The 27,074-nt window shown below is 44.7% G+C and overlaps 1 protein-coding gene across 1 annotated transcript; it reads right to left on the bottom strand.

The window, feature by feature from the left end:
* Positions 1–259: 259 nt before the first annotated feature.
* On the bottom strand, positions 260–22,658 carry LOC136652386 (vomeronasal type-2 receptor 26-like). The gene is made up of 11 exons (XM_066629322.1): positions 22,633–22,658; positions 20,462–20,753; positions 15,998–16,210; positions 14,381–14,507; positions 13,773–14,057; positions 8,123–8,279; positions 7,318–7,609; positions 3,830–4,066; positions 2,758–2,826; positions 2,047–2,101; positions 260–1,164 (listed from the first exon to the last, which is right to left on the bottom strand). The coding sequence occupies exons 1-11, from the start codon at positions 22,656–22,658 to the stop codon at positions 260–262; spliced, it is 2,658 nt and encodes an 885-aa protein (XP_066485419.1).
* Between the last annotated feature and the right edge of the window lie 4,416 nt (positions 22,659–27,074).

Below are 27,074 nucleotides of genomic sequence, written 5' to 3' on the forward strand. Positions count from 1 at the left end.
CACATAACATATATCTCAACAATTACCATGTTACATGTTACACATAACATTTATCTCATTCAAGGAGCAATATCTGTACTTGCTACAATACCAGCGTAGCCTTTATATTTCAGTAGTTCTGCTGTGAAAACAGCAGGCTGGGAGATGCAATTGCCTCATTGAGAGCATCTTTATTGTGCTTTGACCACCATCATAAATGCAGTCTGTGCATGCCTATATATAGAAAAACATACAAACAACTAGACTCTTACAATCACATTTAATAACTTCTTCTCTCTCTTAGCAGATTCTTGGAGTTGAGATCTGCTCTTAGAATAATAAGGGAGCATTTGGGGAGAAAAATACAGATCAGGAGGCCAGTGTTGGAGGACAAGATGGCAAAGACCCCCACAGCCACCACAGCTTTGCCCTTGGTGCTGAGGTAAGCAGGAATGAAGGAGATCCACACACTGCAAAAGACCAACATGCTGAAGGTGATCAGTTTGGCTTCATTGAACGTGTCAGGTAGTTTTCTGGCAAAGAAAGCCACAGAGAAGCTGATGATGGCCAGAATACCAACATAGCCCAGAACAGAGTAGAACATGATGATGGAACCTTCATTACATTCCATGATGATTTGCCCAGAATGGGAGCGCATGTCAGTGTCTGGAAATGGAGGGGAGGTTGACAGCCACCCAATGCAAATCCCCACTTGAATGAGGGAGCAGGAAAGGACAATGGAGTTGGTCACTTTTTTCCCCAGCCATTTCCTCATGTTGTTGCCTGGTTGAGTGGCCATGAAGGCCAAGATTACAGTGATGGTTTTGGCCAACACACAAGAAACAGCCACAGAAAAAATGATGCGAAAAACTGATTGCCGAAGAAGGCAGGACACCTTGTCAGGCTTCCCAATGAAGAGTAGGGAGGAAAGGTAGCAAAGCAGGATGGCACCAAGAAGAACACAGGTGAGACTCTGGTTGTTGGCTTTGACAATGGGGGTGTTCCAGTTCTTTAGAAATATTATTATCACCAAACCTGTGATCACAGTAAAGGACAAAGCCACAGAAACCAAAACGATTCCCAAGGGCTCGCCATAGTTTAGGAAGGTGATGACCTTGGGGATACACTGGTCTTGGTTTTTGTGTGGATATTGATCTTCTGGGCATTGGACACATTGAACTGCATCTGAAAGAGCCAAGTAAAGAATCAGCATGCATCAGTGGCAGCAGGAATGCCCACGTCCTACCCCCCTTCCTGGCCATGTTCCAGCATCGAGGTCCACTTGGACTTGCACCAGCAAAATTGATGGTGTAGGTCAAAGTAAACCAATCAGGACAACAAATCCTTCACCAGGGGAAAGCATAAATGACCTTTTACCTAGATGAGATATCTGGGGCTGTCCCGTCCCTCCCTCCCCTCCCCCATGCCACAAGTTGCAGTGTACTTGAAGACTTGTCTTTGACCCAAGAAATTTTTGCAAACATTTCCACACAGATCTGTGCCCTCTGGCTTACCAGTCTGGTTCGCTATCATGTCTTCTGAGCATGGAGTACACTCATAACAACAAATTGGTTTGCCCTCTTGAACTCTCTTGCTCTGTCCAACATGGCAGCTTTGGACATATGTTGAATTGGGCGGAATCTAAGAATGAAAAAAATGGGGTAACTTTGGTTCAGTTTGGCATTGGACCATTTCTGTCCTCAAACCCGTATAAGAAAGTTGAAAAGAGAGCCCAGATGTAAGATCAAATTCATTTGTATTTGACTTGAATCCAAATCTGCCCTCTTTCTGCCCTTCAGAAAAGGAATGTCTTGGATGTGTATGTTACTGTGATATTGCCTAAAAGGATATTTTGGATTTAAATATGGGAACAGGGTGCTTTGGTTTCAGAAGCTGGACTTAAGACAAGAGGCCTCAGATCCACAAGTCCAAAGGGGAGGGATTTAATTTGTAAGTGTTGTAACCTCATCACCACCCATCCTCACCACCATCATCCTTCTATCAGCCTGTCTTGAAAGGAACTGTCTTGCTGTATTGGACAATTCCATGTTCATTCTATGAACTCACCTCCGTTGCACCACACATTTGACCTGCTGAAGAACTGCCACTGCTTTGGAACTTCCTGAATTAGAGCGAATCATTTGTTAGCAAAACAACAGAAGGATTTGTTTACACTTGTCTCCATGTTTATTCCCACTAAACGATTGAACTGTACCACTGGCCACAACACAGGACCTCATAACACAAGGCAATTTTACTCTAGCTCAGTATATTAATGCATATTTAAAAATCACACCCAAGAACAATTAGCAGTATAAGACAACTTGAACTTGGGGTGTTCCTAGTGATTTTCTGTCTTTTGCTGCAAGCATTGTGTCATAGGGCATCTGCCCAGGATGGAGGTAGTGAGTGTTCCTCCATTAATCATTCCTGTTGTCCCTCACATGGGTAGTTCCAGCAGTCTCAGGCACAGGTAAGGAATAGTTCCCTTACTTGAGGAGGCCTCCTTATTGCCCTCTCTCATGATGCAGTGCAAGGCTTCATGACACAGCTGCCCATTGGCACCAATAGCAGGGTAAAGTTAGGGCACTACATAGTAGCACCTGGGACACAAGTTGTGTATTTTATTTCTACCTGCTGAAATCTGCTATTCCACACAATGCTCTCCTCACAGATGGTAAAGTGTTGATCTGATGAAATCTTTCCAACTCGGACCTTCAGGAAGGATTGATTAGGGAAAAGGATCCAGTTGATGAGATCTTATCCAAATGATAATACCTCTTTTTCAAACCAGACTTCCTCCTCAGCATCATTGTTAAAGCAGACATGTTTGATTAAAGGGTGCAACTAATTTGGGAGAGAATATTGAAGAAGTTATAGTCAAACCCTTCAGTATGTATTTTATATTCTAGCATCCAGTATACTATCAACTCCACTCCCCCAAACATTTCAAAACCAAAGTGCAGAAAACAATGAGAATCAGTACAGTCAGTTTCTCTCAGCTTCTGCTTAGCTGACCAGCAAACAGATATTTCCCTTTTTTAATTAATTTTTCACTCTGTTTCTCTACATAGAAAGTTATAATGAGATTTATGGTCATGAAATGACAAATGGTTTGATGTTCAACAAATTTTGATGTTTCCCTGTTTCTCCACTATTCAACCAAACATTGTGCCCACATCTTTCCTAATAGGTTTTCCATTAAAGCCATGGCTAGAGACAGTTTTGCTTAGTTAGAGCTAGGAGCCCATCAAATGTGCATGCGGATCACAATGAGGAAGTACAACAACCCAAAAGTCATGCCACTGTGCTCAGTAACACTGAGTCATGCCACTGTGTCGGGGCTCCTCCCAGATGCCCTACCCCCTGACTTACCTGGAAGCAGGCACCCCCTGCCCAGGGTAGGGAGGCTTCACTGCCCCCAAAGGGGGCAAAGCGGGTTGGCTCACCTCAACCAGTCAGAGGGGGCTGGCAGGGCAAACAAGGAACACAGAAGGAAACAAGCCAGGAACAGGAAAGGCCTTTTCTGCCCCACCTGGAGGAAGGGGAGGGGCCAAAGGGGGCAGGCTTGCTCCATAAAACAGGGAGGCCAGGGATGAGAGGCAGTCAGTGTGAAGCAGGGAGCTCTGAGGTCAACAGCTCCTGCTCCTAGGCCAGGTTTGGCAGCTCTGCTAGGGAGGAGGACAAGGGTGCTGGAACCCCCTCTCCCTCTAGCCAATCTGAGGCCTCCCTGGGGAGGAACAAGCCTGTTCCAGGCCCCTCCAGGGGAAGGCCCCTACACACTGAGCTAGTAAGCAATTGGGATGGCCTAAAAATCATGCAGTGCAATGCAATGCTATACGGAGTATACCTGCCAAGGTTCAACGTTTGCATGTTTGAATTCTCCTCCGTCTACCACTCTTCTTTTCCTGGACATATAGATGGCATGTAAAGCATGTGCCACAGCATAAAGAGCATTGTAGACTTGGTAGCTCTGGCCACTCATTTCCATCTCAAACCAAGATGCAGGCAGGCTCTCCAGCTTCTCTTCTCCTGTGCAGTGTTTACAATCATCTACGTTTCCATTTCCACAACACTGAAATGTTTGCTGAAAGAAAAGGCAGAGAAAATTTGCCAGTGACGGATTCAGCTTGAAGCTCTGGAGGAAGTCTTTGAATCTGGGAACTGCGTTTGTGGAGACGGAGAAAGATAAAGTGCCATTGAAAATTCCTGTACAGTGGGAAGGTCCAGGGCCACGATCACTGATGAAGTCCCATTTAGGGAGTGTGATCCAAACTTTCCCTTTATGGGACCAGAGGTGAAGTTCCTTTTCAAAACTGATTAGAATTAAAACCAGGAAAGAGTTATAATCTCCATGGAAAATAACCACATTCACTTCTCTCAAGAAACCACTTGAATATATGTTATGTATACTGCAATCAAGATCAGAATAATCAATTATTCCAGTTCTTTCCAAGAAAGCCACACAAATGCCACTCTGGGCAAGCAGTGGTGCCAGCTTCTGCAGAAAGCTTTCTCCAGGATCATCATTGGACACAATGAGGCCAATCCATGTCCATCTGAAATGCAGCAGTAGCCAGACTATTCCTGCATGCAGAGTCCCTTCCCTGGGTGCCATCCAGTAGACAGAAGGGACATGTTTTCCAATGAGTGGAGCCTCAAATGTCCCACAAGTGAGCTAATGGGAAAAAAAATATGACTCTTCAGTGCTTGAAAAACGTCCTGTAAGTTTGAAACTAAGGTAACTCTCTTCACTAGTAAGATTGAGATGTGCTTTGACATACAGTATTCTCAATTGAAAACATTAATAATGTGGGAGAAAAGTTGCAACCCCAACCAAACTTGAGTTTTACTGATGATTAATACCTGTGATTCAGGCAGAGCTGTTTTTTCCACTGCAATTCATAAATCTAAGAAATATGAAAAAGAAAGAAGTATTGCTGTGAGAGTTGGACCATAAGGAGGGCTGAGTGCTGAAGAATAGATGCTTTTGAATTATGGTGCTGGAGAAAACTATTGAGAGTCCCCAGCACTGCAAGGAGATGAAATCAGTCGATCCTACAGGAAATCAACCCTGACTGTTCATTGCAAGGACAGGTGATGAAGCTGAAGCTTAAATACTTTGGACATCTCATGAGAAGGGAGGACTCTTTAGAAAAGACCCTGATGCTGGGAAACATTGAAGGCAAAAGGAGAAGGGGACGGCAGAGGATGAGATGGTTAGATAGTGTCACGGGGGCAATGAACATGAATTTGGACACACTCCGAAAATTAGTGGTAGGCAGGGGGGCCTGGCGTGCTGTGGTCTAGGGGGTCACAAAGAGTTGAACGCAAGTAACAACAACAACAGAAGAACTATTTTGTACACTCGATGGCAGCAATTTTCAACCAGCATGCCTTGGCACATTGGCATGCCACAAATGGTCCACAGGTGTGCCATGAGAATTTGGGGTGTAATCATTTATTAGTAGGGCCAGTGGGTGATGTGAGACCCTCCACCAGCAGCAGCACATTGTGCCTTGTCAATTGTTGAAAAACAAATCGTGTGCCGTGACAATTTTAGTGCCTTCTCAGGGTGCCATGAGATGAAAAAAAGTTTAAAGTCGCTGCAATTGTATCAAAGGAATGATAATAACTGTTACGTATTGAAATGGGTTTGAAAACTTAAATGTTATCTTTGTATAGATATTTCTGGAAGTTTGCAACAAGCAAGGGCAAGTATTTCCAGAGTCATGTGAATCAAGGTAGATGCTCCCAACAGATTCCCATTTTTATTCTAGACATACAAATTAGTCTACATATTAACTGTGTTGGGAAAGGCATAGATCATATCAAAAGACACTTGTCACATCACCCCACAAGCAAAGCTTTGCACAGTTTGAAAGCATGGTGTAGCATGCTACCAGTAAAATGTCCCCTTAGTTTTACATTCCTGAACCTTTTAATAGGTACATATCAACACAGTTGTGCACCGCTTAATGACAGGGATTGGGACCTTGATCCATGTCGTCAAGCAGTGCTTGATGTAATGCAAACCCTCCTCAGGGAAGAGAATACTCCGCTTCTCTCCCCTACCCTCTGGATGGTTGTCTGAGCCTCCCAGCTCAGTCCGTGCACTGCCTCTGAAAGGCTCAGACTGATGAAAATTGTGTCCCTTGCACGACTTCCGTTTTCACAGAGGAAGCCAGAAATTGCTTGAGAGACGTGATTTCCCTCAGTATGAGCCTTGCAGAGACAGCACACGGACATGTGCTTTCTCTGGGAGGCTCAGACAACCCGCCGGGGGCAAGGAGAGCAGAGCAGAGAGTTGGGATGTATGTCCCCGACAGTGACCACACATGGTCACCGGATATGCAGTCCCAGCTGCAGAACATCATTAAGGGGTGCACACCTGTACTTAGAATTCTGTCCGTCGTGATAAGTCTAAGTACATTTGCTTAGAATATCCTAATTACGGATTGTAAAGGGGACATTTTCTTACTAGTTAGAAAACTGGCTCGATGAAGAATGACACAAAAAAATCTTAGACACCTATGTCCAACACACATGAATCTTGAAGCCCTGGGCCCTTATGAGACTAAGCATAGAGTAAACTCCATTTCTTAAGCAGGACGGAATTTACACACCAAAAAGAAGCTTCTTCTTTTTTTTCTTTTTTAAAACTATTTCTTCTACAGGAATGTTAAAAGGATCATAATCTGGATGGCCTCCTCTTCCGGATGAGATAAATGTTTCCCCAAAACCCCCAGTGCTGCTTCTGCTGATGTTTGCAAAAGCACTGGAAAAACTGGAGGGAACAGGTTGCACTGGAGCAGCACAGATTTTAGAAAGAAAGAAAGAAAGAAAGAAAGAAAGAAAGAAAGAAAGAAAGAAAGAAAGAAAGAAAGAAAGATCATGCCATACACTCTTTTGCTCCCTCTAAATGGGGCTCATTTGGATCAGCATTAATTGTGAAGAATGGTTGGTAAGGATAATTTCAGCACACTGTTAGAGACTGTGTTCATAATTATAAAGGATTATAGAGAGTACACAGTTACACACCTTGGGAACAGGATGGAGGGTAGGAGCTGAGAGTTGTATTCTGGGTTCCTGAGAAGTGATGGATCACTACTCCAGCAGTTGTTCAAGCCATCTGGACTGCCATTCCAAGGCAACACCTTAAAATACCTTTGACAAGGTGATTGTCAGAGTCTTCACACATTAAACTAACAGGCAGCAATGCACCAATGCCATTCACTAATGCCATGTTTGTGGGGCACTGGGGCAAAGATCTGGTGTGAGTCCCCATGACTGAATAGCAGTCATACTCCATCCCTACAGGAATACAATTATACATACCTGTGGAATCTTATAGAGGCTCAAAAAGGTGGCCATTTGAATGGTGTAATCAACAGTGAGCCCTGCAATGAGAGGCAAGACATTCCCTTTCTTTCCACACTTGTAGTTAGGTATAGTCCTTTGCTGATTGAATAGTAGATCTATGGTGGGCTCATATGCTGCCATTTCATTGAAAAAGTTGTCATAGATATTATACCCCAGGGTCACATTGGGCAAGAGGTTGGGGTTCCTATTGATCTCATCAATGGTGAAAATGAAGGAGAGAAGATGCTGATAATTTTTAAACATTACTCTGTAATGAGATTGACATTGAGGCAAAGGCGCTGAGAGATAATGTCTACTGCATTGGCAATAGCACAACCTATACCAGTATACCTTATACTGAAAATCTCAAGCACAATGAGAAGAGGTTGCCCAGAATTCCACAACCTCAACCACTCCACGCTGAAGCCTCAATAATTCTTGAAGGAAGTGAGTATTTTCCATTCTGAACCACCTCCCATTTTCACAGTACCCCAGTGCTATGTGATGATCTAATTCTGCTTTCAAAAGTTGGACAAGATATGGTGACAAGTCAAACCACTTTCCCTGGTAGTGGAAATTCTTAGTGGGTAGTGGGTTTCCTGGTAGTGGAAACCCAGAAATGTATAGGAAGAGCACAAGGCATGGTTCAGGGGGAATGAAGGAGGAAGAGTAAAACTGGTGGACTACAATAGAGAAGCTCTATACAAAGGGGGTGAACAAAAACACTTGGGCCCGAATCCTGAAAAACAGCATTATAGATTACAAAGCTTACAGAACTTACATAAAATCTCTTGACGCTATTGATAGTGGTCTCTGAAAGTCATTGGCAGACCTTTCAGGATGTAGAAAAGATAGGACCCCACCAATTATAGCATCGCCTGACCTCTGCAGATTATATTCAATCTTGCAGTCAGCATACATATCCTCTGAACACACAGCTGAAGGCAGAAGAAGCAGCACGAAGAGCAGAAAAAGCCACCGGGCTGCAAAGAGGAGCCTAAGCCAGTCACAGCTGCACATCCTCACTACAGTTCCTGCCACACTGCTCTCTGTGGCAGGCACCTTGCAAGGACTCTGCTAAGGAGAAGCAGCAGGATTGTGTTCCCAGAGATTCTGCTTTCACACATGCCTGTGTGATGAACTAAAGACGATACACCTGATTCATCCCTAACCACAATGGAGCAACACTAGTCTTCTTACAAACCATCCATGTTTTAAATCTGGATTATTTTTCCATTACTTGCTGTACAAGAAAGTAAATCACAGTGATCTAGATAATTGCAGTGTAGAGAAGTAGTTCCCTGGTGACCTGCATTCTCAGTGCAACTTGAAAAGCATCTATGTTTGCGAGAATCAAAGTAGCCAAGATGTTGTGGGGTTGAGAGAGAGAGAGAGAGAGAGAGAGAGAGAGAGAGAGAGAGAGAGAGCACATCCTGGGTGAAAGCAAGTTGACCAAGAGCAATAATGGGGGGTGATTAGTCCACCTACACCCTCCTCCACTGAACAGAGGGAAGACATTTTCTGTCTGAAACTGTTACCAAAAAGGGCTGTTATGTTTTAAGGGGAATTATTATATTACCCTTTTGGAAACTTCAGGATCGCAGGCTAGATAACAAGACAGAGTAATGCAAAGAAATTCCCTTTTAGCTTGAAAATAGACTGAGAGAAAGATAACTTTCAATAGGATTATATTTTTATTGCAAAAACACACAGGTATACATAATGCACATGGAAGATGGTAAGTATATGTTTCTTGGTTCCTAGTACTTGGATCCTGTATACCTAGCTTTATGGTGGTTGCATGTGCCGTGTATTTGGTGCATCCGAAGAAATTAGAAAAGGATAGGTTGTAGGGAAGGATTTTAGGGGTCCCTAATCTGCCTAACCCAGTTGCTAACTAAGATGGGGAGAGAAGGGGAGAAAAAAGGGAGGGGGAAAGAAGGAAAAGATTCCAGATGCAAGATACCTGTCCTGAGAAGCAGTTGGGTGGAGGGGTGGAGAGTCCTATGGAGGACCTCTGCCTTGGGAGGGCAGCCAGAGAGAGCACATGGTGAAGTTCTCTCTTAAAAGGCTTTTTGCTGACCTGAATGACCCGGATGTGGCCTAGAGCTGTCCTAGATGCGCATGCTCAGTACACAGTGGGACACGTGGAGTATGTAAAACAGTGGAAGGGTCCAGAAATCAGCTATCAGCAAAGGCTGGCTTCCTGTGAAAGGGGGTAGCTGGCTGTTCGAGTACGGTACTCACTCGAGTACGGAGTGATTAAGCTACAACTATAGGAGCTATGCCAGACTCCTTGTCATCATTGTGAGCTTGACTTGACTTGATTGTCCTGTGTGTTGAGGTTTAATGGGTTTGCATAACCGTGATTGGAGCAGGAGGCACTTTTGCATTGCTAGAGGTTGTGTAAACTTGTGACTTTTACCTGGGTTTTGGAAAAGTGTGCTGGGGGAAGTGTGTCCTGTGTTTTGAGGTTTGGCCTACATGAGTTTTCATCCATAATACATAACCAGATATAAAGATCACAACTTAAAAGGAAAAAGGGGATTTTCACGTAACAGAACCACCACCCCAAGCACTTAGACCAGACAGTGTGGGGCCCTTCTTAGAAGATCACTGAACTCCCAGGGTTCATATGAAAAATTAAATCCATAGCAGCATCTGCATGGCAAAATATGTGACACTCCACACAGGCCTGAATAGGAATCCATGGAGTGTGACATGTTTAAGTCCCAAAGTGGCAAAAATGCAACAGTTCCACAGCTGATTATCGGAATTTACCTTTCGGTGAGATGATCTAATCAAAGTACGTTACAAAGTCTAGTCCCTGAACTTTCAAAATATGCCAAATTTGGATTCTTTATTTCAGCGGCGGGGGACGATGACACTGAATGCTCAAAGTGACAGAGTTGCAGAAATCCAAAACAGTCAACTTTGCCCCCCCCCCCGGTGCTCAAAATGGGGTGACCCAAAAAATCTGATAAAATTCAGGAAAGAAACTTCATCCCTCTACTGTCTGTGGTACAAAAATCAGATCGGTGCAATGAGTAAGTACATTTTCCCACTCAGGTGTTCCTGTAAAGCAGCGGTTCCCAAACTGTGGATCTTGACCCCATTTTTGGTGGTTCGCAAAACTGACAGGGCAGATTAGGCTGTATGCATCAAGGGTTAAACAAGCTGTTATCTTTGGGGAGCACTACTGTTCAATCACCATTATAACCTTAAGAAATCTTTTTTTTAATTTTCAAAGATTCATTAAATTGCCACAAAGTAACTGTTTTGACTCCATTACTGGTGACCAAGTGGTGGATGCCATGTATTTTTTAGTAGTCCTCTCACAGTGTTGTTTAGAAACTCTTTACCAGAATTTGTTTGCAGCTTGCGGAGTATGTGCCCCTGCTTAAAGATGTGTGGAAAAGCAGAAGGCACTCCTCTACCTGTTCTGTCTTTTAGGCTTCTAGCCCAAGAAAATTTAGACAGTATGTCCACTACTGTTAAAATGAAACTCTTGTAGTATTTGAACTGTTGCATGCAAAACTGTTGCATGTCCATTAAATCAACCTGCCATTGTGCATCCACTCCCGAAGTGGAGTACATTCATAGCAACAAACTGGTTTGCCCTCTTGCACTCTCTTGCACTGTCCACATGGCAGCTTTTGACACATGTTGAATGGGACAGCATCTAAGAATGGAAAATGGGGTAACTTTGGTTCAGTTTGGCATTAGAGCATTTCTGTCCTCTAAGCTGTATAAGAAGATTTCTTGTTCATCAAGCAGTATCCAAAAGATCAAAAGAGAGTCCAGATGTAAGATCAAATGCATCAATATTTAACTTGGATCCAAAGCTGCCCTTTTTATGCTCTTCAGAAAAGGTATATCTTGGATGTGCATGTTACAGTGATATTGCTTGAAGGGATATTTTGGATTTAATTATGGGAACAGGGTGCTGGGTATTTTGGATTCCAAAGCAGGGCTTACGACAAGTGGTCTGAGATCCAAGGTCCAAAGGGCGGCGGGGGTTCCGTGTTCATTCCATGAACACACTTCAGTTGCACCACACATTGACACATTGACTCTTCACCTATTGAAGAACTCCCACTGCTTTGGAACTCTCTGACTGAGAGCGAATAGCCTAATAACTAAAGGATCCATTTATACTTGTCTCCACATTTGCTCCCACTGAACTACTGAACTCTACCACTGGCCACTACACAAGACCCCAGCACACAAGAAAGTTTCGTTTTCCTCCATGTGAGCATATTAATGCACATATAAAATCACACACAAGAACACATACAGCGCAATCCTAACCTACCCCAAAGGTAGTGGCCTAGGTGTGCCGGCACAGCATAGGCCACATCCACAGCTGACAGTTGCACTGCATTCAAAGGGGCTGAGGCAGCCGGCTGGTGCAAACATGGGTGGTGAAGGAGGGAAAAGGCAAAGAGGGAACAGGTGTGGCACCAGCATAGTGCCCAGGGTGTGCCTGCGCAGTGCCCTCAGGTGAGCAAAGTCAGGCATCCCTGGCACCCTGCAGTGCCACTGCCAGGAAGAGGGTATGAATGTGTGTGGCATGGAGAGCCAGTGGGCTAGCCGCCTGCCCCCAGCATACACCCCAATAGTGTGCCCCAGGCAGCAGCCACATGTGCTTGGGCAAGCAGCTGACACGGGACCTTCACACACTAGCCCCACGGCTCTGGCAGGGTCTCAGCTGGAGGGCGTGGGTACATGCAGGCCAATGCTCACGGGTGTGTGCAGGCTGCCACCCACGAGCACTCTCTGGCTGCTGCCCCCCAGCATGCTCAGACAGCTGTCCATAGGCATTGCAGGGCTGCCACCCATGGGCACAGAGTGGCTGGGCAGTCACTGCCTCATCAGCAAGTGAAGCCACTGCCTCCTGGAGGGGGAGGAGGTGATTGGTCCCCCACACGGATGCCAGCAGGTCTAACATGTGCCCCAACACAGTGCACCTCTCCTAGACCATTGCCTCGTTGCTCTGCCCCAGCTGTTCCACTGCACCAAGTTGGCTGATTGCCCCTCACGGCTGGCTTCCACAGCTGCCTGCCACATGCCTGCTACACTGCCTGCCTCCAGGCATGCCTGCTCAGCCTGGCTCCTCATGCCCACTCTATCCACCCCCTGCATAATTTTGTATGTTCCCCTCAGGTGCCTTTTTTCTAGACTGAAGAGCCCCAAATGATCAGCAGCCCCTTCGGTACCAGGCAGCAGCTGGTGGTCAGCACTGGGACAGGGAGGGCTGCACAAACACCCAGCAAGCTCCATGGGTGGCCTCCCCTCAGGCCTTGGCAGCAGGTACCTCATGGTGGAACCAGCAGATGCAACAAATGGGGGAGGGGCCTGTGGGTGGTCCCTGGCTAGCTGTGGGGGTGCAGCCTTGGCAGAGGTGACTAGACATTGGCTGCGGATGCCTGTGGGGGGGCAGGTTGTGTGGGTGTCACCCCCTGTCCAGTCTAGCCAACTGACCTCTCTCCAGCTGACTGCCAACTGATGTAATGGATGCCTTTCTGGATACCCTGCTTCTCCACCATCCCAGATTCATCACCTTCCCCAGCACCAAGGCAGAGATGTTGTGGGGAGCTTCTGTCTTAGCCTATCAATCCGCCATGTTCCCCATGGGTGTTTCCAAGATGTACTATTACTTCTGACGTGATTCCTATACCCCAACATGCACATTTCAAAGTAATGAACCCAGACTGAGATACAAAAGAGCTGCTTTGTGCCCCAGTAATAATACCGTATAAACGTATATAGAGAAAAGCATGCAAAACATTCGGATTCTTACAATCACATTTAATGACTCCTTCTCTCTGTTATCAGATTCTTGGAGTTGAGATCTGCTCTTAGAACAATAATGTAGCATTTGGGGAGAAAAACACAGGTCAGGAGGCCAGTGTTGGAGGCCAAGATGGCAAAGACCTCCACGGCCACCACAGCTTTGCCCTTGGTGCTGAGGTAAGCAGGAATGAAGGAGATCCACACACTGCAAAAGACCAACATGCTGAAGGTGATCAGTTTGGCTTCATTAAAAGTGTCAGGCAATTTTCTAGCAAAGAAGGCCACACAGAAGCTGATGATGGCCAATGTACCAACATAGCCTAGTACACAGTAGAACATGATGATCGACCCTTCATTACATCCCATGATGATTTGCCCAGAAAGTGAGTGCATGTCAGTGTCTGGAAATGGAGGAGAGGTTGACAGCCACCCAATGCAAATCCCCACTTGGATGAGAGAGCAGGAAAGAACAGTGGAGTTGGCCACTTTTTTCCCCAGCCATTTCCTCATGTTGCTGCCTGGCTGTGTGGCCATGAAGGCCAGAATGACTATGATGGTTTTGGCCAACACAGAAGAAACAGCCAGAGAGAAAAGGATGCCAAAAGCCAGTTGCCGGAGGAGGCAGGACACCTTGCCAAGCTTGCCAATGAAGAGCAGGGAAGAAAGGTAGCAAAGCAGGATGGAGCTGAGAAGAACGCAGCTGAGACTCTGGTTGTTGGCTTTGACAATGGGGGTGTCCCAGTTCTTCAGAAAGATGAGTATCACCAAAACTGTAATTATAGTAAAGGACAAAGCCACAGAAACCAAAATCATTCCCAAGGGCTCTCCATAGCTTAGGAAAGTGATAACCTTGGGGATACACTGGTCTTGGTTCTTGTTTGGATATTGATCTTCTGGGCATTTGACACATTGAGCAGCATCTGAAAGAGCCAAACAGAGAATCAACATGCACCAATGGCAGCAGACATGCGAACATCCTACCCCCCCCCTTCCTAGCCTTGATCCAGCATCTGGGTTCACTTGGACTTGCACTACCAAGATGGTATAGTTCCAACTAAACGAATCAGAGCAATGGAGGCTTCCTCAGGGGAAGAGAGTAAATATTCCTTTACCTAGCAGAAATGTCTGGGGCTCTCCTTCCTCCCCCCCCCCCATTGCCACAAGATGTGGTGCACATGGACTTGTCTTTGAACCAAGAAACTTTTGCAAACATTTCCACACAGATCTGTGCACTCTGACTTACCGGTCTGGTTTGCTATCATGCCTTCCAGACATGGAGTACACTTATAGCAACAAACTGGTTCGGCCTCTTGAACTGTCTTGCTCTGTCCTACACGGCAACTTTCGACACAAGTTGAATGGGGTGGAATCTAAGAATGGAAAATGGGATAACTTTGGTTCAGTTTGGCTTTGGAGCATTTCTGTCTTCAAAGCTGTATAAGATTCCTTGTTCATCAAGCTGTATCCAAAAGTTCAAGAGAGACCAGATGTAACATCAAATGCATCAGTATTTGGCTTGGATCCAAAGCAGCCCTCTTTCTGCCCTTCAGCAAAGGCATATTAATAACTGTGATATTACCTGAAAGGATATTTTGGATTCAAGTATGGGAACAGTGTGTTTTGGTTTCAGAAGTAGGACTTATCACAAGAGGCCTCACATCCACAAGTTCAAAGGGGTGGGATTTAATTTGTAATTGTAGTAACCTCACCACCACCACCACCCTTCTATCAGCCTGTATTGAAAGGAGATGCTTTGCTTTATCGGACAGTTCCATGTTCATTCCATGAACGTACCTTGGTTGCACCACACGTTTGACCTGCTGAAGAACTGCCACCTCTTTTGAACTTTCTGACTGAGAACGAACCATTTGTTAGCATAATAACAAAAGGATCCACTTACACTTGTTTCCATATTTGTTCCTACTAAATGATTGAACTGTGCTATTTGTACTACCATGATTCAACTGTACACAAGATCCCAGCACACAAGTTTTACTCCTGGTAAGTGTACTGGCCGTGTCAAATCAACTTATTTGACTTACCACTAATACCAGGGGTCCACCTTTAAATGTCTTGTAACAAGAAATAAAAGGGCCAAAATCCCGTTTCCTACATTCACGCTGTTAAACCGCAATGATTGCAAGCTTCTCAGGGTGCAAAATAGCTTTAAATACCCACTTCCAGGTTTGTCACTCCAGAATGCATCACTTATAGACACTATACCGCATTCAGCAACCAGATGGGGTGAATAATGGAATAAAAGGGAATAATTTCATTCCATTTGATTCCATTATTCATCCCATCTAGTGGCTGAATGTGGTATGGCATCTCTACTGATGCATTCTGGGGCAATCCTGAAGGAGCAAGAAACCTGAGAGTGGACTTCTAAAGCTATTTTTCCACTGATTTTGTATCCACTGAGTGTTCCTTTGACTTACCTTAACGGAACCACAGTGGATGATGAGACATGACCTGTATTAATGCATATTTCAAAATATACCCATTAAGAATTAATGGTACAAGAGGACTTGAACTTGGGGTGCTCCAGGCACTTTTCGATCTCGACCTTTTGCTGCATATATGGTATCATTGGGGATCTGCCCATGATGGAGGCAGTGAGTGTTCCTCCATTACTCATTCTTGTGGGGACTCACAGGTGTACTTCCAGCAGTGGCTATTAATTCCAGCAGTGCCAGGCACAGGTAAGAAACAGTTCCCTTACTTGAGGAGGCCTCCTGATTGCCCTCTGCCATCATTGGATCCAGTGCTTGACTTCATGACACGGTTGCACAATAGCAGGGGTAAAACTGAGGCACTAGGTAGTAGCAACTGCAACTCAAGTTGTCCATTTTATTGCTACCTGTTGAAATCTGCTATTCCACATGATGGTCTCCTCACTGATGGTAAAGTGTTGATCTGATGAAATCTTCCCAACTCGGACCGCCAGGAAGGATTGATTGGGGAAGAAGATCCAGTTGATGAGATCAAATCCAAAGGATAATTCCTCATTCGCAAGCAAGATTTCCTGCCCAGCATCATTGTTAAAGCGGACATGTTTGAGTAAAGAGTGCCACTAATTTGGGAGAGAATATTGAAGAATTTACAGTCAAATCCTTCAGTATAAACAGTATACTCTCACATTCAGAATACTACCAACCAAACTCCCCCAAACTCTTCAACACTGAAATGCACAAACTATGAGAATGAGTACAGCCAATTTCTCTCAGCTTCTTCTCTGCTGAAAAGCAAATGGACATTTTCCATTTTTTATGAATTATTTTAGTTTGTTCCAACTCAATCAGAGGGTTCCAATAAGGTCCATGGTCATGTCATGGTAGATGGTTTGATTCAGCAAACTTTGATATCTCCCTGTTCCTCCACAATGGAACCAAACACAGTTGCCACAGCTTTGCTAAGGGGTTTTTAATACAAGCCATGGTTTGATGCAGATTTGCTTGAGCAGCTGGCCCATCAAAAGTGCCTACAGACCAGAGCCAGACAACTACAACTACTGAAGATGTTTTACCCATTGAGCTCAGTTACAGCTTTCTCCCTACTAAGCATTTGGAATTGCTTAAAATCTTGCAATATAGTGAGGAATATACCTGCCAAGGTTCAATACTTGCATGTCTGAATTGGCCTCTCTCTACCGCTGTTCTTTTCCTGGACCTATCTATGGCATGTAAAGCATGTGCTACAGCATAAAGAGCATTGTAGACCTGGTAGCTCTGCCAACTCATTTCTGTCTCAAATGAAGATGCAGGCAGCTTCTCTTCTCTACACTGTTTGCAATCATGTAGGCTGCCTCTCTTACAATTCTTAAATGTTATTTGACAGAAATGACAGAGAAAGTGTTCCAGTGATGGATCTGGCTTGAAGCTCATGTGGAAGTTCTTGAATCTGGGAACTGCATCTGTGGAGACTGAGAAAGATAAAGTGCCATTTAAAGTCCTTGTATGGTAGAAATCTCCAGGGGCACCATCTCTGAAGTCCCATTGAGGGGGTGTGATCCAAACCTTCCCTATGATGGACTTGAATTGAAGTTCACTTCCAAAAATGGCTATCATTACAACAAACAATGTTTGAGGAATCCCATGGACAATAATTACATTAATTTCAGTCAAGAAAAGGTTTGAATTCATCTTACGTAGACTAGATATGTGTTTATCCATAGCAAACAAATCCCGTATTTCAACTTTTCCCAAGGAAGCCACACAAATGCCATTCTGGGCAAATAATGGTGCCAGCTTCTGCTGAAAGCTTTCTCCAGTATCATCATCTGGAACAACGAGGCCAATCCATGTCCACCCAAAATGCAGTAGCAGCCAGACTATTCCTGCTGGCAGAGTCCCTTCTTTGGGTGCCATCCAGTAGACAGAAGGGACTTCTTTTTCAGTGGGTGGAGCCTCATATGCCCCACAAGTGAGCTAATGGGAAAAATATATGACTCATCAGTGCTTGGAAAACTTCCTGCAACTTTAAAACTAATGCAATTCTCTTCAGTAGTAAGATTCAGAGATTTGCTTACTGATTCTATTTGAAAGTTACTAAATAACTTTCTGCAGCTTTCAAACAAATGAGAATCTCTTTGGCACAAAGATTCAGCCTTTGGCTTACTGAATATCCTTGATATGCAAAATATCCTTGACTTACAGTGTTCTCAAATGAAAGTGTTAATAAATGAGGTTCAAAAGCTGTGGCTTCCACCAAACTCGAGCAATACTTGTGATTCAGACAGAGCTCTTTTTCTCACTGTACTTAATGTATCTAAAGAAATATACAGTGGTACCTCGCATAACGAATGCCTCGTGCACCGAAAAACTCGTAGAACGAAAGCATTTTGCGAAGTTTGGTAACTCGCACAACGAATTTTTATGACCCGTGCTTCGCAAGACGAATTTTTTTTTGTTTTGCTTTGGTTTGTCTTAAGGGGGGATCTTCATGTCAGTTTATGATCCCGTCCACCCTAGTAAGGGGAGGATCTTCATGTCAGTTTATGATCCCGTCCACCCTAGTAAGGGGAGGATCTTCATGTCAGTTTATGTAAGTAAGTCCCCTTGTGCTTGCTCTCAGGAAAGTGTGCACAGGATTACAGCCTTCAAACCCCCCACTCAGCATCCCCCCCATCACTCATTCACCCTCTCACTGCCCTATTTCCTTCACGTTTCCCCCCATGATCATGGCAAAAGCAAGCAATTGAGTGCAGCTGCTCTGTCCTCCCCAGCTTAGAGCACAATCCTGTGCGTGTCTCCTCAGAAGTAAGTCCCATTGTGCTTGCTCCCAGAAAAGTGTGCACAGGATTACAGCCTTCAAGCTCCCCACTCAGCATCCCCCCCGTTTTTGAAATCCTCTGTACAGTATGTATGCCTTTAAAGAGCACTTAATAAACACTTTGTAAACCAAATTTGACTTTGTTCTGACTTTTCTTGCCCATAGGAACGCATTAATTAAATTTCAATGCATTCCTATGGGAAAACGCGCTTCGCAAAACGAAAAACTCGCATAACGAAAGGACTCGCGGAATGGATTAATTACGTTATGCGAGGCACCACTGTATTGGGCACGGTATGGATTGTATCAGAAGAAAGATCATAATGGTTCTGCAGTTTTGAAATGGGTTTGATAAATTAAATGTTATCCTTATATGAATATTTCTGGAATTCTGCAGAAATTAAAGGCAAGTATTTCCAAAGAAAGGCATGAGAATCAATGTAGATGTTCCCAACAGCAGATACAGATTACCATTTTATTTTCCATAGAAACTAGCCTATATATGTATGAACTGTGTTGGGAAAGGCATAGATCAGTGTTTCTCGACCAGTGTTACATGTGCCACTAGTGGTACTTGAGGTGGTGTTTGGTGGAACTTGCAGGACTGCTGGACCCCTGCAGCTCAGCGGTGACACCACAAACGTGACACAACAGTGATACAAGGTTTGGTCAGCAGGCAATGCCCCGAAGTATGCTTTTCTGCACACAAAAAAGCCCTCCTGTCCACTCTGAGCCTCTTACTGGTGTGCAGTTCAGTGTATCTGGCCTCCCAACCCAGAAGTAACTGGCCATGATGTCATGGCCAGTTACTTCCAGTGGCACTTCAAATAGGTGGACCTTGTAAAGCAGTACAGGGAGGACAAACCTGGAGAAACACTGGCATAGATGACATCAGAAGAAAGACACTTGTCACATCACCCCACAAGGTAGGCACAGTTTTAAAGCATGCTGTAGCATGTATGCAAAGGCATAGCAAAAACTGGGGGAAAGAGGATGCACATGTGCAGCACAGATTTGAAAAAGAAAGAAAGATAAAAGACATCTGCCAGAACCCAGATCAGTGGAAGACTACTCCATAACAACCTTTATGAATGCCAAACCCCATACCCTCATTTGCGCCCTCTAAACGGGGCTCATTTGAATCTACACCAATTGGGAAGGATGCCTGGTAAGGACAATTTAAGCATACCATTGGAGACTGAGTACAGGTTGAGCCTCATTAATCACGTGGTTTGGTTTCCAAGCACTCACGTGGATGGCCAAAAACGGACTATAGCAAATCCATTTGAAAAAAAAGTTTCTTTGCTCCGGTGATTTAAAAACAGCCTTGCTGACCTTTGTGATGTAAGATTGGAGTCATTAAGAAGACAATCCATCAATCATTCATCCTCCAAGTGCTTCACCCAACCCCTCTCTTCACCAAAGCAAAGTGATCACCTTTCTTTCACGTGCTCAGGGGGAAGGGAGGGGTCACCTGGAGAGAGAAGGATTGATGGATTGTCAGCCAGCTGCCCTCTCTCTCTCTCTCTCTCATTAAGGTGGCTATTGTTAAAGGACTGTTCAATTTTTTAAACTGATTGTAAAGGGGTGCATTTTTCCCCTTCTGCAGGCATCAGCATGTTCCTTCTCATTTGCAGTGGCCATTCGTGTTTTGTGTCAAATCCATGTATAACAACAATCCGTGTATAACCTGTACATGATTATAGAGTTATGGAGAGCATGCAGTTACACACTTTGGGCTCAGGGTTGGAGCTGATTGTTGTATTCTGGGTTCCTGAGATAGGGTGGGTCACCACTCCAGCAGTTATTCACGCCATTCTGGACTGTCATTCCAAGGCAACTCCTTAAAACACCTCTGACAAGGTACAAAGTACTGCAGTGAACCCCAATAACACCCTCCAGTCACTGATGAGACTGTGGATGCTCCTGTGCATAGCACTCAGCCCATGCGGTCTGGCCCTTGACTCCACCCCTCACTAGTGATTAGAAGTGCCTCAAAGGATACCTGAATAGCCATCATACTCCATCCATACAGGATTACCAATGCACATACCTGGGGATTCTTATATAGGCTCAAAATGGTGGCCATTTGAATGACATGGTCTACAGTGAGCCCTGCAATGACAGGCAATACATTCCCTTTGCTTCCACACTTGTAGTTAGGTATCTTCCTTTGCTGTTGGAAGAGGAGATCTAGGGTGGCCTCGTATGTTACCATGTGATTGAAGAAGTTGTCATAGATATTAAACCCCAGGGTCACATTGGGCAAGAGGTTGGGATTCCTATTGATCTCCTCAATGGTGAAAATGAAGGAGAAGAGATGTTGATAATGTTTGGGTTCTATTCTGCAAAGAAATTGACATTGAGGCTCAGGCACTGAGGGATAATATCTACTGCATTGAAACTAGCACCGCCTATACCAGTGTAAAGAAAATCTCTAGCACAATGAGAATAGGGGGCAGTTGTTTCCCAGAATTCCAGAACCTCACTGATGCCTCAATAATTATTGAAGGTGGTGGGCGTTTTCCATTCTGAACAGCCTCCAGTTTTCACCATACCACAGTGTTTTGTGGTGGTCTAGCATGTTAGGATATGTGAAAAGTAAATCCACTTTCCCTAGTAGTGCAAATTCAAAAGTACAGCAAGAGTAGAAAGCATGATGCGAGGGGGATGAAGAGTGAAACAGGATGGACTACAGTAGAGAAGCTGTATAGGGGGAAACAAAAACACTTGGGCTCAAATCCTATTCTCCCCATCATAGACAGAAGTAGTGTCATCTCTAGGGTTCATGTCACCCGGTGCGGGAGGCCAACGTGTCACCCACCAGGCAGTGGGTGGGGCAACTCTCCAGGTGGTGGGCGTGGTGATCTACCATTGCCCCGCCCCCACTGGTTTTTTTGGCTGCACCTTTTGATAGAATAAAGATATTTCAATGCAGTTTGTTTCATTGCATTCTGCATGAAATTATGCATTGAATGATATATAACATTACAAACTGTGATTCTAGTGATTTTGGTCACTAGTGGTGTCACCTCCCCCCGGGGAGGTTGTTGTCTCACAGGGGGGCAACTTAGTAACACCTTATTGGAGCAGTTCTCAAATGTTTAGCACTGGGACCCACTTTTTAGAATGACAATCTGTCCAGGACACATCATAAAGCATATTAAAATAAATAATTATAAATAATAAGTAAAACAAATAATTAAATAAGGGAAGCCAGCCCTGTTCCACCAAGTATATTTTCTCTGTGGCCTGCCTGCAATAACACCCACTCCCCAAAAAAGGATCAATAAGATTTTCACCCCTAACCAGTACCCAGTTCAATTTTAGTTCTTATATTTCAAGCATATTACTGTCAGGAACCACCTGGCTTTACAAGTCTGAGAGGCCAATCCTATGCCTGTCTACCAAGAAGTAAGTCCCATTATAGTCAGTGGGGCTTACTCCCAGGAAAGTGTGGATAGGATTGCAGCCTAAAACAGAAAAAAATCACCTTACCATGACAAACCTCTGTTTCATTCTTTTTATGGGGGAGAGGGTTGCCTTCTGGAGCATTTGTTGAGCTCCAGTTGCATCAAATCTGGACCATTCTGGTGGCCTCACATTCCCCTTTGCCTGGCCTGATCACCAGCCAAGACACGTTTGCTTCCTCACGAGTAAACGCGGCTGTGTGACTTAGTTTTGCTTTCCAGTTTTCGCTTAGTTTCTCCTTCTCAGGTGTTTTTGGGGGCTACATTCATTGGATCAGGACCATTTTGGGGTTGTTGGATTCCTCTCAGCATACCCTTTCTGAAGAACTAAGGCAAGTTCATCTACTCATGAGTAATCGTGTGATACGGCTCAGTTTCACTTTCCTTTGGGCTGCATGCATTTTTTGTTTTCCGGTTTTTTGTCAATAACTTTTGAAGTAAAGGAGATATTTCACTCTGCATTTTTGCATTTCATTCCGCTGGAAATCCCGCATCCAACGGTATATAACATGATGGGGTTACTCCTAACCACTGCAATTTTATCGTATCATCCACCTAATGTGTGTCACCCCTCTTGCAGTTCACCCAGTGTGGCTCACACCACCCACAACCCCCTAGCAACGCCACTGGACAGAACAGAGATTCTGGTGGTGGAAGTGGAAGGGTGCCAGCAGAAGTGATGCTTCCCCATCAAGCACTGCAAGATCCTCTGTTTTCCGAGCATTGGACAGTAAGAAAAGGACTGGATTCTCACCTTCCAGGAAGACTTGATTGGGTCATGTCAAATGCGTCACAAGAGAATGACAACACTGGGTTAGCTCAGGGCTTCATTGTCCATTCTTTGCACCTGACTGGGAAAGGGTTGGTGGAGGGAGTCAGAAGCCTAAAGAGTTGCTTTCTTGCAGGGCACGAACCTCCTGGTCTGGGGCAGTGCTTTGCAAGGCAGACAAAATGACTTCAGGCCAGGTGTGGCTGCTTTGGAAATTGCTATGCGACTTCTCCAAGAAAACAAAGTAGAAGGTGGGTGGGAACAAATCAAGTCAATCTTGACATTGCATTGCCATCGATGTAACCCAAGAGGATCTAAGCCTTGCATAGGCACTGTGCAAGCCTAGTACGTACCCTGGGCAAGAAGCATGTGTTTAAAGTCCCCAAATGCAGTGCTTTGATAGTGTAACAGGGTCGTTAGGAGAGACGACCAAGTCTCTCCAATTGTATAATGACCCTGAATAAAACAGTGGTGCAGTCATATCCAGAATACTGGAAATCCAGACAACTATCCATATCTGGTGTACAGTTTAGCTCACCAAACTGCAAAAGGATTTGCAGATCTGTAAATGGTACAAATGGTGGTAATAAACATGCACTGTGAGTTTGAGTGTCTTCCTTATGAGGAAAGCCCAGAGAGATGTGGGTATAGCAGATGGGGGACAGGGCAATGAATGGGGATCAAATATTGAAACTTGTACCATTTGTAAGGTGTGAAGAGAGAGGAAAGAGAAGTCCGCCCCCCCCTCATGCTACTGGAACCAGGAGCCGTCCACTGAAATGGATTGGCAGAAGGTTTAAGAAAGGGAGTCTATGAATGAGTGTTAGTCACGATGTCTATGTGCTTCTTTGCATTTGCAGCTGCAGGGTGCCTCAGAAGGTTAGTTCCAGGGGGGCAGTGTCTCTCCTGCCATTCACTCCTGCTTCTGGGACCCCCAGGGCAGATGCAGGATCACTGTGGGAAAGAGGACACTGCTTTTGATCTGATCCAGCATGGCCCTTCTTTTGTTCTTAATGCATAGGCAGCCTTTTTCCTCTGAAAATTGATTACTTCATTCAGATTACTTCTGAATACTCCCAAAGAGAGTTTGGATCAGGGTCATCTTCACAGTTCAATAAAGATGTGAAGAGGATACAGTTCCTTTACCACCTGCATTATAGGTAGAAATTCAACTTTCTCAGAAATGATCCATCATGTGAAAAGCTGCTACGGTTAAAATTTCACCACATACTATCAAGCCCCAGCATCATCTGACAGACAGCATTAGAGCTAGCAAAGATTACAGAACTTACAGAAGAAATCTTGTCTCCACAGTTGGTGGTCTCTGAAAGTCATGGGCAGACCTTAGGGGACGTAGAAAAGATAGGACCCCACTGATTATAGCATCGCCTGACTGCTGCAGATTATTTTCAATCCTGCAATTACCATTCCAATCCTCTGAACATGCAGCTGAAGGCAGAAGAAGCAGCAAGAAGAGCAAAAAGAGCCTCTGGGCTGCAAAGAGGAGCCAAAGCCAGTCACAGCTGCACATCCTCACTACAGTTCTTGCCACACTAATCTCTATGGTAAGCACCTTGCAAGGACTCTGCTAAGGAGGCCCATGGAAGCAGCAGGATTATGTTCCCAGGGATTCTGCTTAGAAGCCTTTGCCTGTGTAGTGAACTGCTGATCAACACAAGTTTTCTAATAAACTCATCTGAAAAGTCAGTTCAAAATAAAACCATCCATGTTTTAAATCTGGATTATTTTTTTCCATTACTAGCTCTACAAGAAAGAAAATCACAGTGATCTGGATAATTACAGAGTACAGAAGCAGTTCCCTGGTGACCTGGATTCTCAGTGCAATTGGAAAGAAAAAAAATAATCAGTGTTTGTGAGAATCAAAGTAGGCAAGATTTTGTGTGGCTGCTGGAGTGTATCCTGGGTAAATGCAAGTTGACCAAGAGGAGTAGCGGTTTGTGTGCTTACACTGTCTTCCACTGAATAGAGGGCGGACCTTGACATTTTTTATCTGCTGATATCACTTCAGTCTACAGAGATCAGGCAGTGTGGTGGGCAATAGCCCCTTGCTAGAAGATCAATGAACTCCTGGGGTTCATATTCAAAATTAAATGCAGAGCAGCATCTGCATGGCAAAATATGTGACACTCCACTGAATTCGCTGTGAATGTTACCTCTGTTTCCCTGAGCTTCTCCCAGGATCAACTGACACAGGTATATGTGAATAATAACCAGTGCAGACCAAAAGAACAAGAGGAGATGAGGAACACAGGCCTGGATAGGAATCCACTGAGTGTGACATGTTTAAGTCTCAAAGTGGCATAATGCAGCAGTCTTGTTCCACAGCTGATTACAGGAATTGACCTTTTGGGGAGAAGTTTGAATCAAAGTACATTATGAAGTCTAGTCCCTGATCTTTCAAAATATGCCAAACTTGGATTTTTAATTTCAGTGGTGAGGGGAACAGTGAATGCCCAAAGTGATAAAGCTACAGAAATCCAAAACAGTTAACTTTGCACCCCTGGTGCTCAAAATGGGGCAACCCTTAAAAAAATCTGATAAAATTCAGGGAAGAAGCTTCATCCCACTACTGTCCATGGTACAAATGTCTTGCATAGTAGTTGGAATGATGATTGCCACTTCTTCCAGCTCTTCGGCACATTTTCAGTTAAGTCATCCATTCCAGAGTCACACTGCATTGCTCCGTTTTGCCTGGTGTCTGGTTATAAAAAATGATGGTTGTTCCAAAACACTGTCCATTTGTAGTCTCCTGGGTTATTTCCATTTTGGGCTGACTCAAGAAGTGGGGGTTTTGCCCTTCCCTGCTGTTTAAATACCTTCCAGCTTCTTAGAAGAGCCCCTCTGCCACTTCATCAATTCCAGGATGTAATGAGCAAGGCCAGATTAGGGTTGATTCCATCTTGGGAAGGGGGGGCAGCTTTCACTTTAAAGAGTTAATTGAGATGGGGAATGTAGAGGTGAGAAATCACCCTGACTTAGGAAAATAGAAAGCACTTTGCCCTGTTTGCAAACTTTTTGGCCAGAGGTATGCCAAGGGAGTAGAGTGAGGGCCCAATCCTATCCAATTTTCCAGTGCTGGTGTAGTTGTGTCAGTGGGGTGTGCACTGCATCCTGTGGTGGAGGGGCAGTCACTGGGGCCTTCTCAAGGTATGGGAACATGTGATCTCTTACCAAGGAGCTGCATTGTGGCTACACCACAGGAGCAGGAAAGTTGGATAGGATTGGGCCCTGAGATTGGTATGTGAAGTCATTTAGTTACCTCACGGTTGAACCAGCTGAAGGACACCAATTTAAGATGTAATACAACTGAGAGAGGGTATTGTTTGGTGAATCTGGGCATTATATCACCTGACCAAGAGCTGCAGGCCTGATCTCTGGCTTGGCAGATTAATGAGCAGAGAAGTGAAACATCTGAACTTAGGTTTCTTGCTCAGTATTTGGATCTATGCTGTTCCACCATGGGAGAGTGTTTGTGATGGACTGCTGCTGGCTTGCTTAAGGCTTTGTTCCATCTGAGAGTAATTGTAAAAGTTAGACCAACTAAGGTTAGGAGTTTTAAGTTTGTTATTTTGTACTGTGTCATGTCGGTCCTTTAGTATGCCTTTATTGCTGCCTAAGGGCCAAATCCGATCCCACTTTCCAGCACTGGTGCAGCCATGCCAATGAGATATGCGCTGCATCCTGTGGTAGGGGGACAGCCACGGAGGCCCCCTCCGGGTAAGGGAATGTTCGTTCTCTCTCCGCAGACTGCATTGAAGCTGCACTGGCACTGGAAAGTTGGATAGGATTGGGCCCTAAGCCTTTCATGGAATGTAGTCATACTTTATGGTCCTAAATAAACTTTTATGTTCCCTGAAATATTGGTTGAGTGTTGAGAAACTGAGGACTGGCTAAGCCCAGACTTGTCGCTGAAATGCCGCTACCGCATTGGAATTTAGGTTGGGGCTTTGAGGCACCTGGTGTCCAGGAGCACCTTTCTGCCTGCCTATTCTCCTGGTGGTGGCTATAAAGTCATTGAGGGACAATTTAGCCCACCGAAGTGTGAGCTGAAGGTGTGCTCTCTTTCTGCCTGTAGTAGTTTATCTTTTCAGGAACATTGCTCCTTTGTCACGCTGCTACACTTAGAGTGGTGCTGCAAAGGGAAATTTTTACCTTTGCACAGCCAGCCTAACCCCAAGTGTTGGTAGGGTTATCCAGAGCAGAGTTTTGCCCAGGGATTGATAGACTAGTGAATCTTACACAGGGGTCCAAAACCTATTCCTATTGGTGCAGGGCATTGGGGAATTTCCTAGAGATGTCGCATGTCACCACAAATCAGGAGGGGAAAGTAGCACCCATTGGTCAAAACCTCCCACCCCATCCATTCTGAAACGCCTCCAGATTGGTCCAAGGCATTGGGGGAGATC

Source organism: Tiliqua scincoides, chromosome 5 (assembly GCF_035046505.1).
Source record: "Tiliqua scincoides isolate rTilSci1 chromosome 5, rTilSci1.hap2, whole genome shotgun sequence".
In the NCBI taxonomy this organism is placed as follows: domain Eukaryota; kingdom Metazoa; phylum Chordata; class Lepidosauria; order Squamata; family Scincidae; genus Tiliqua; species Tiliqua scincoides.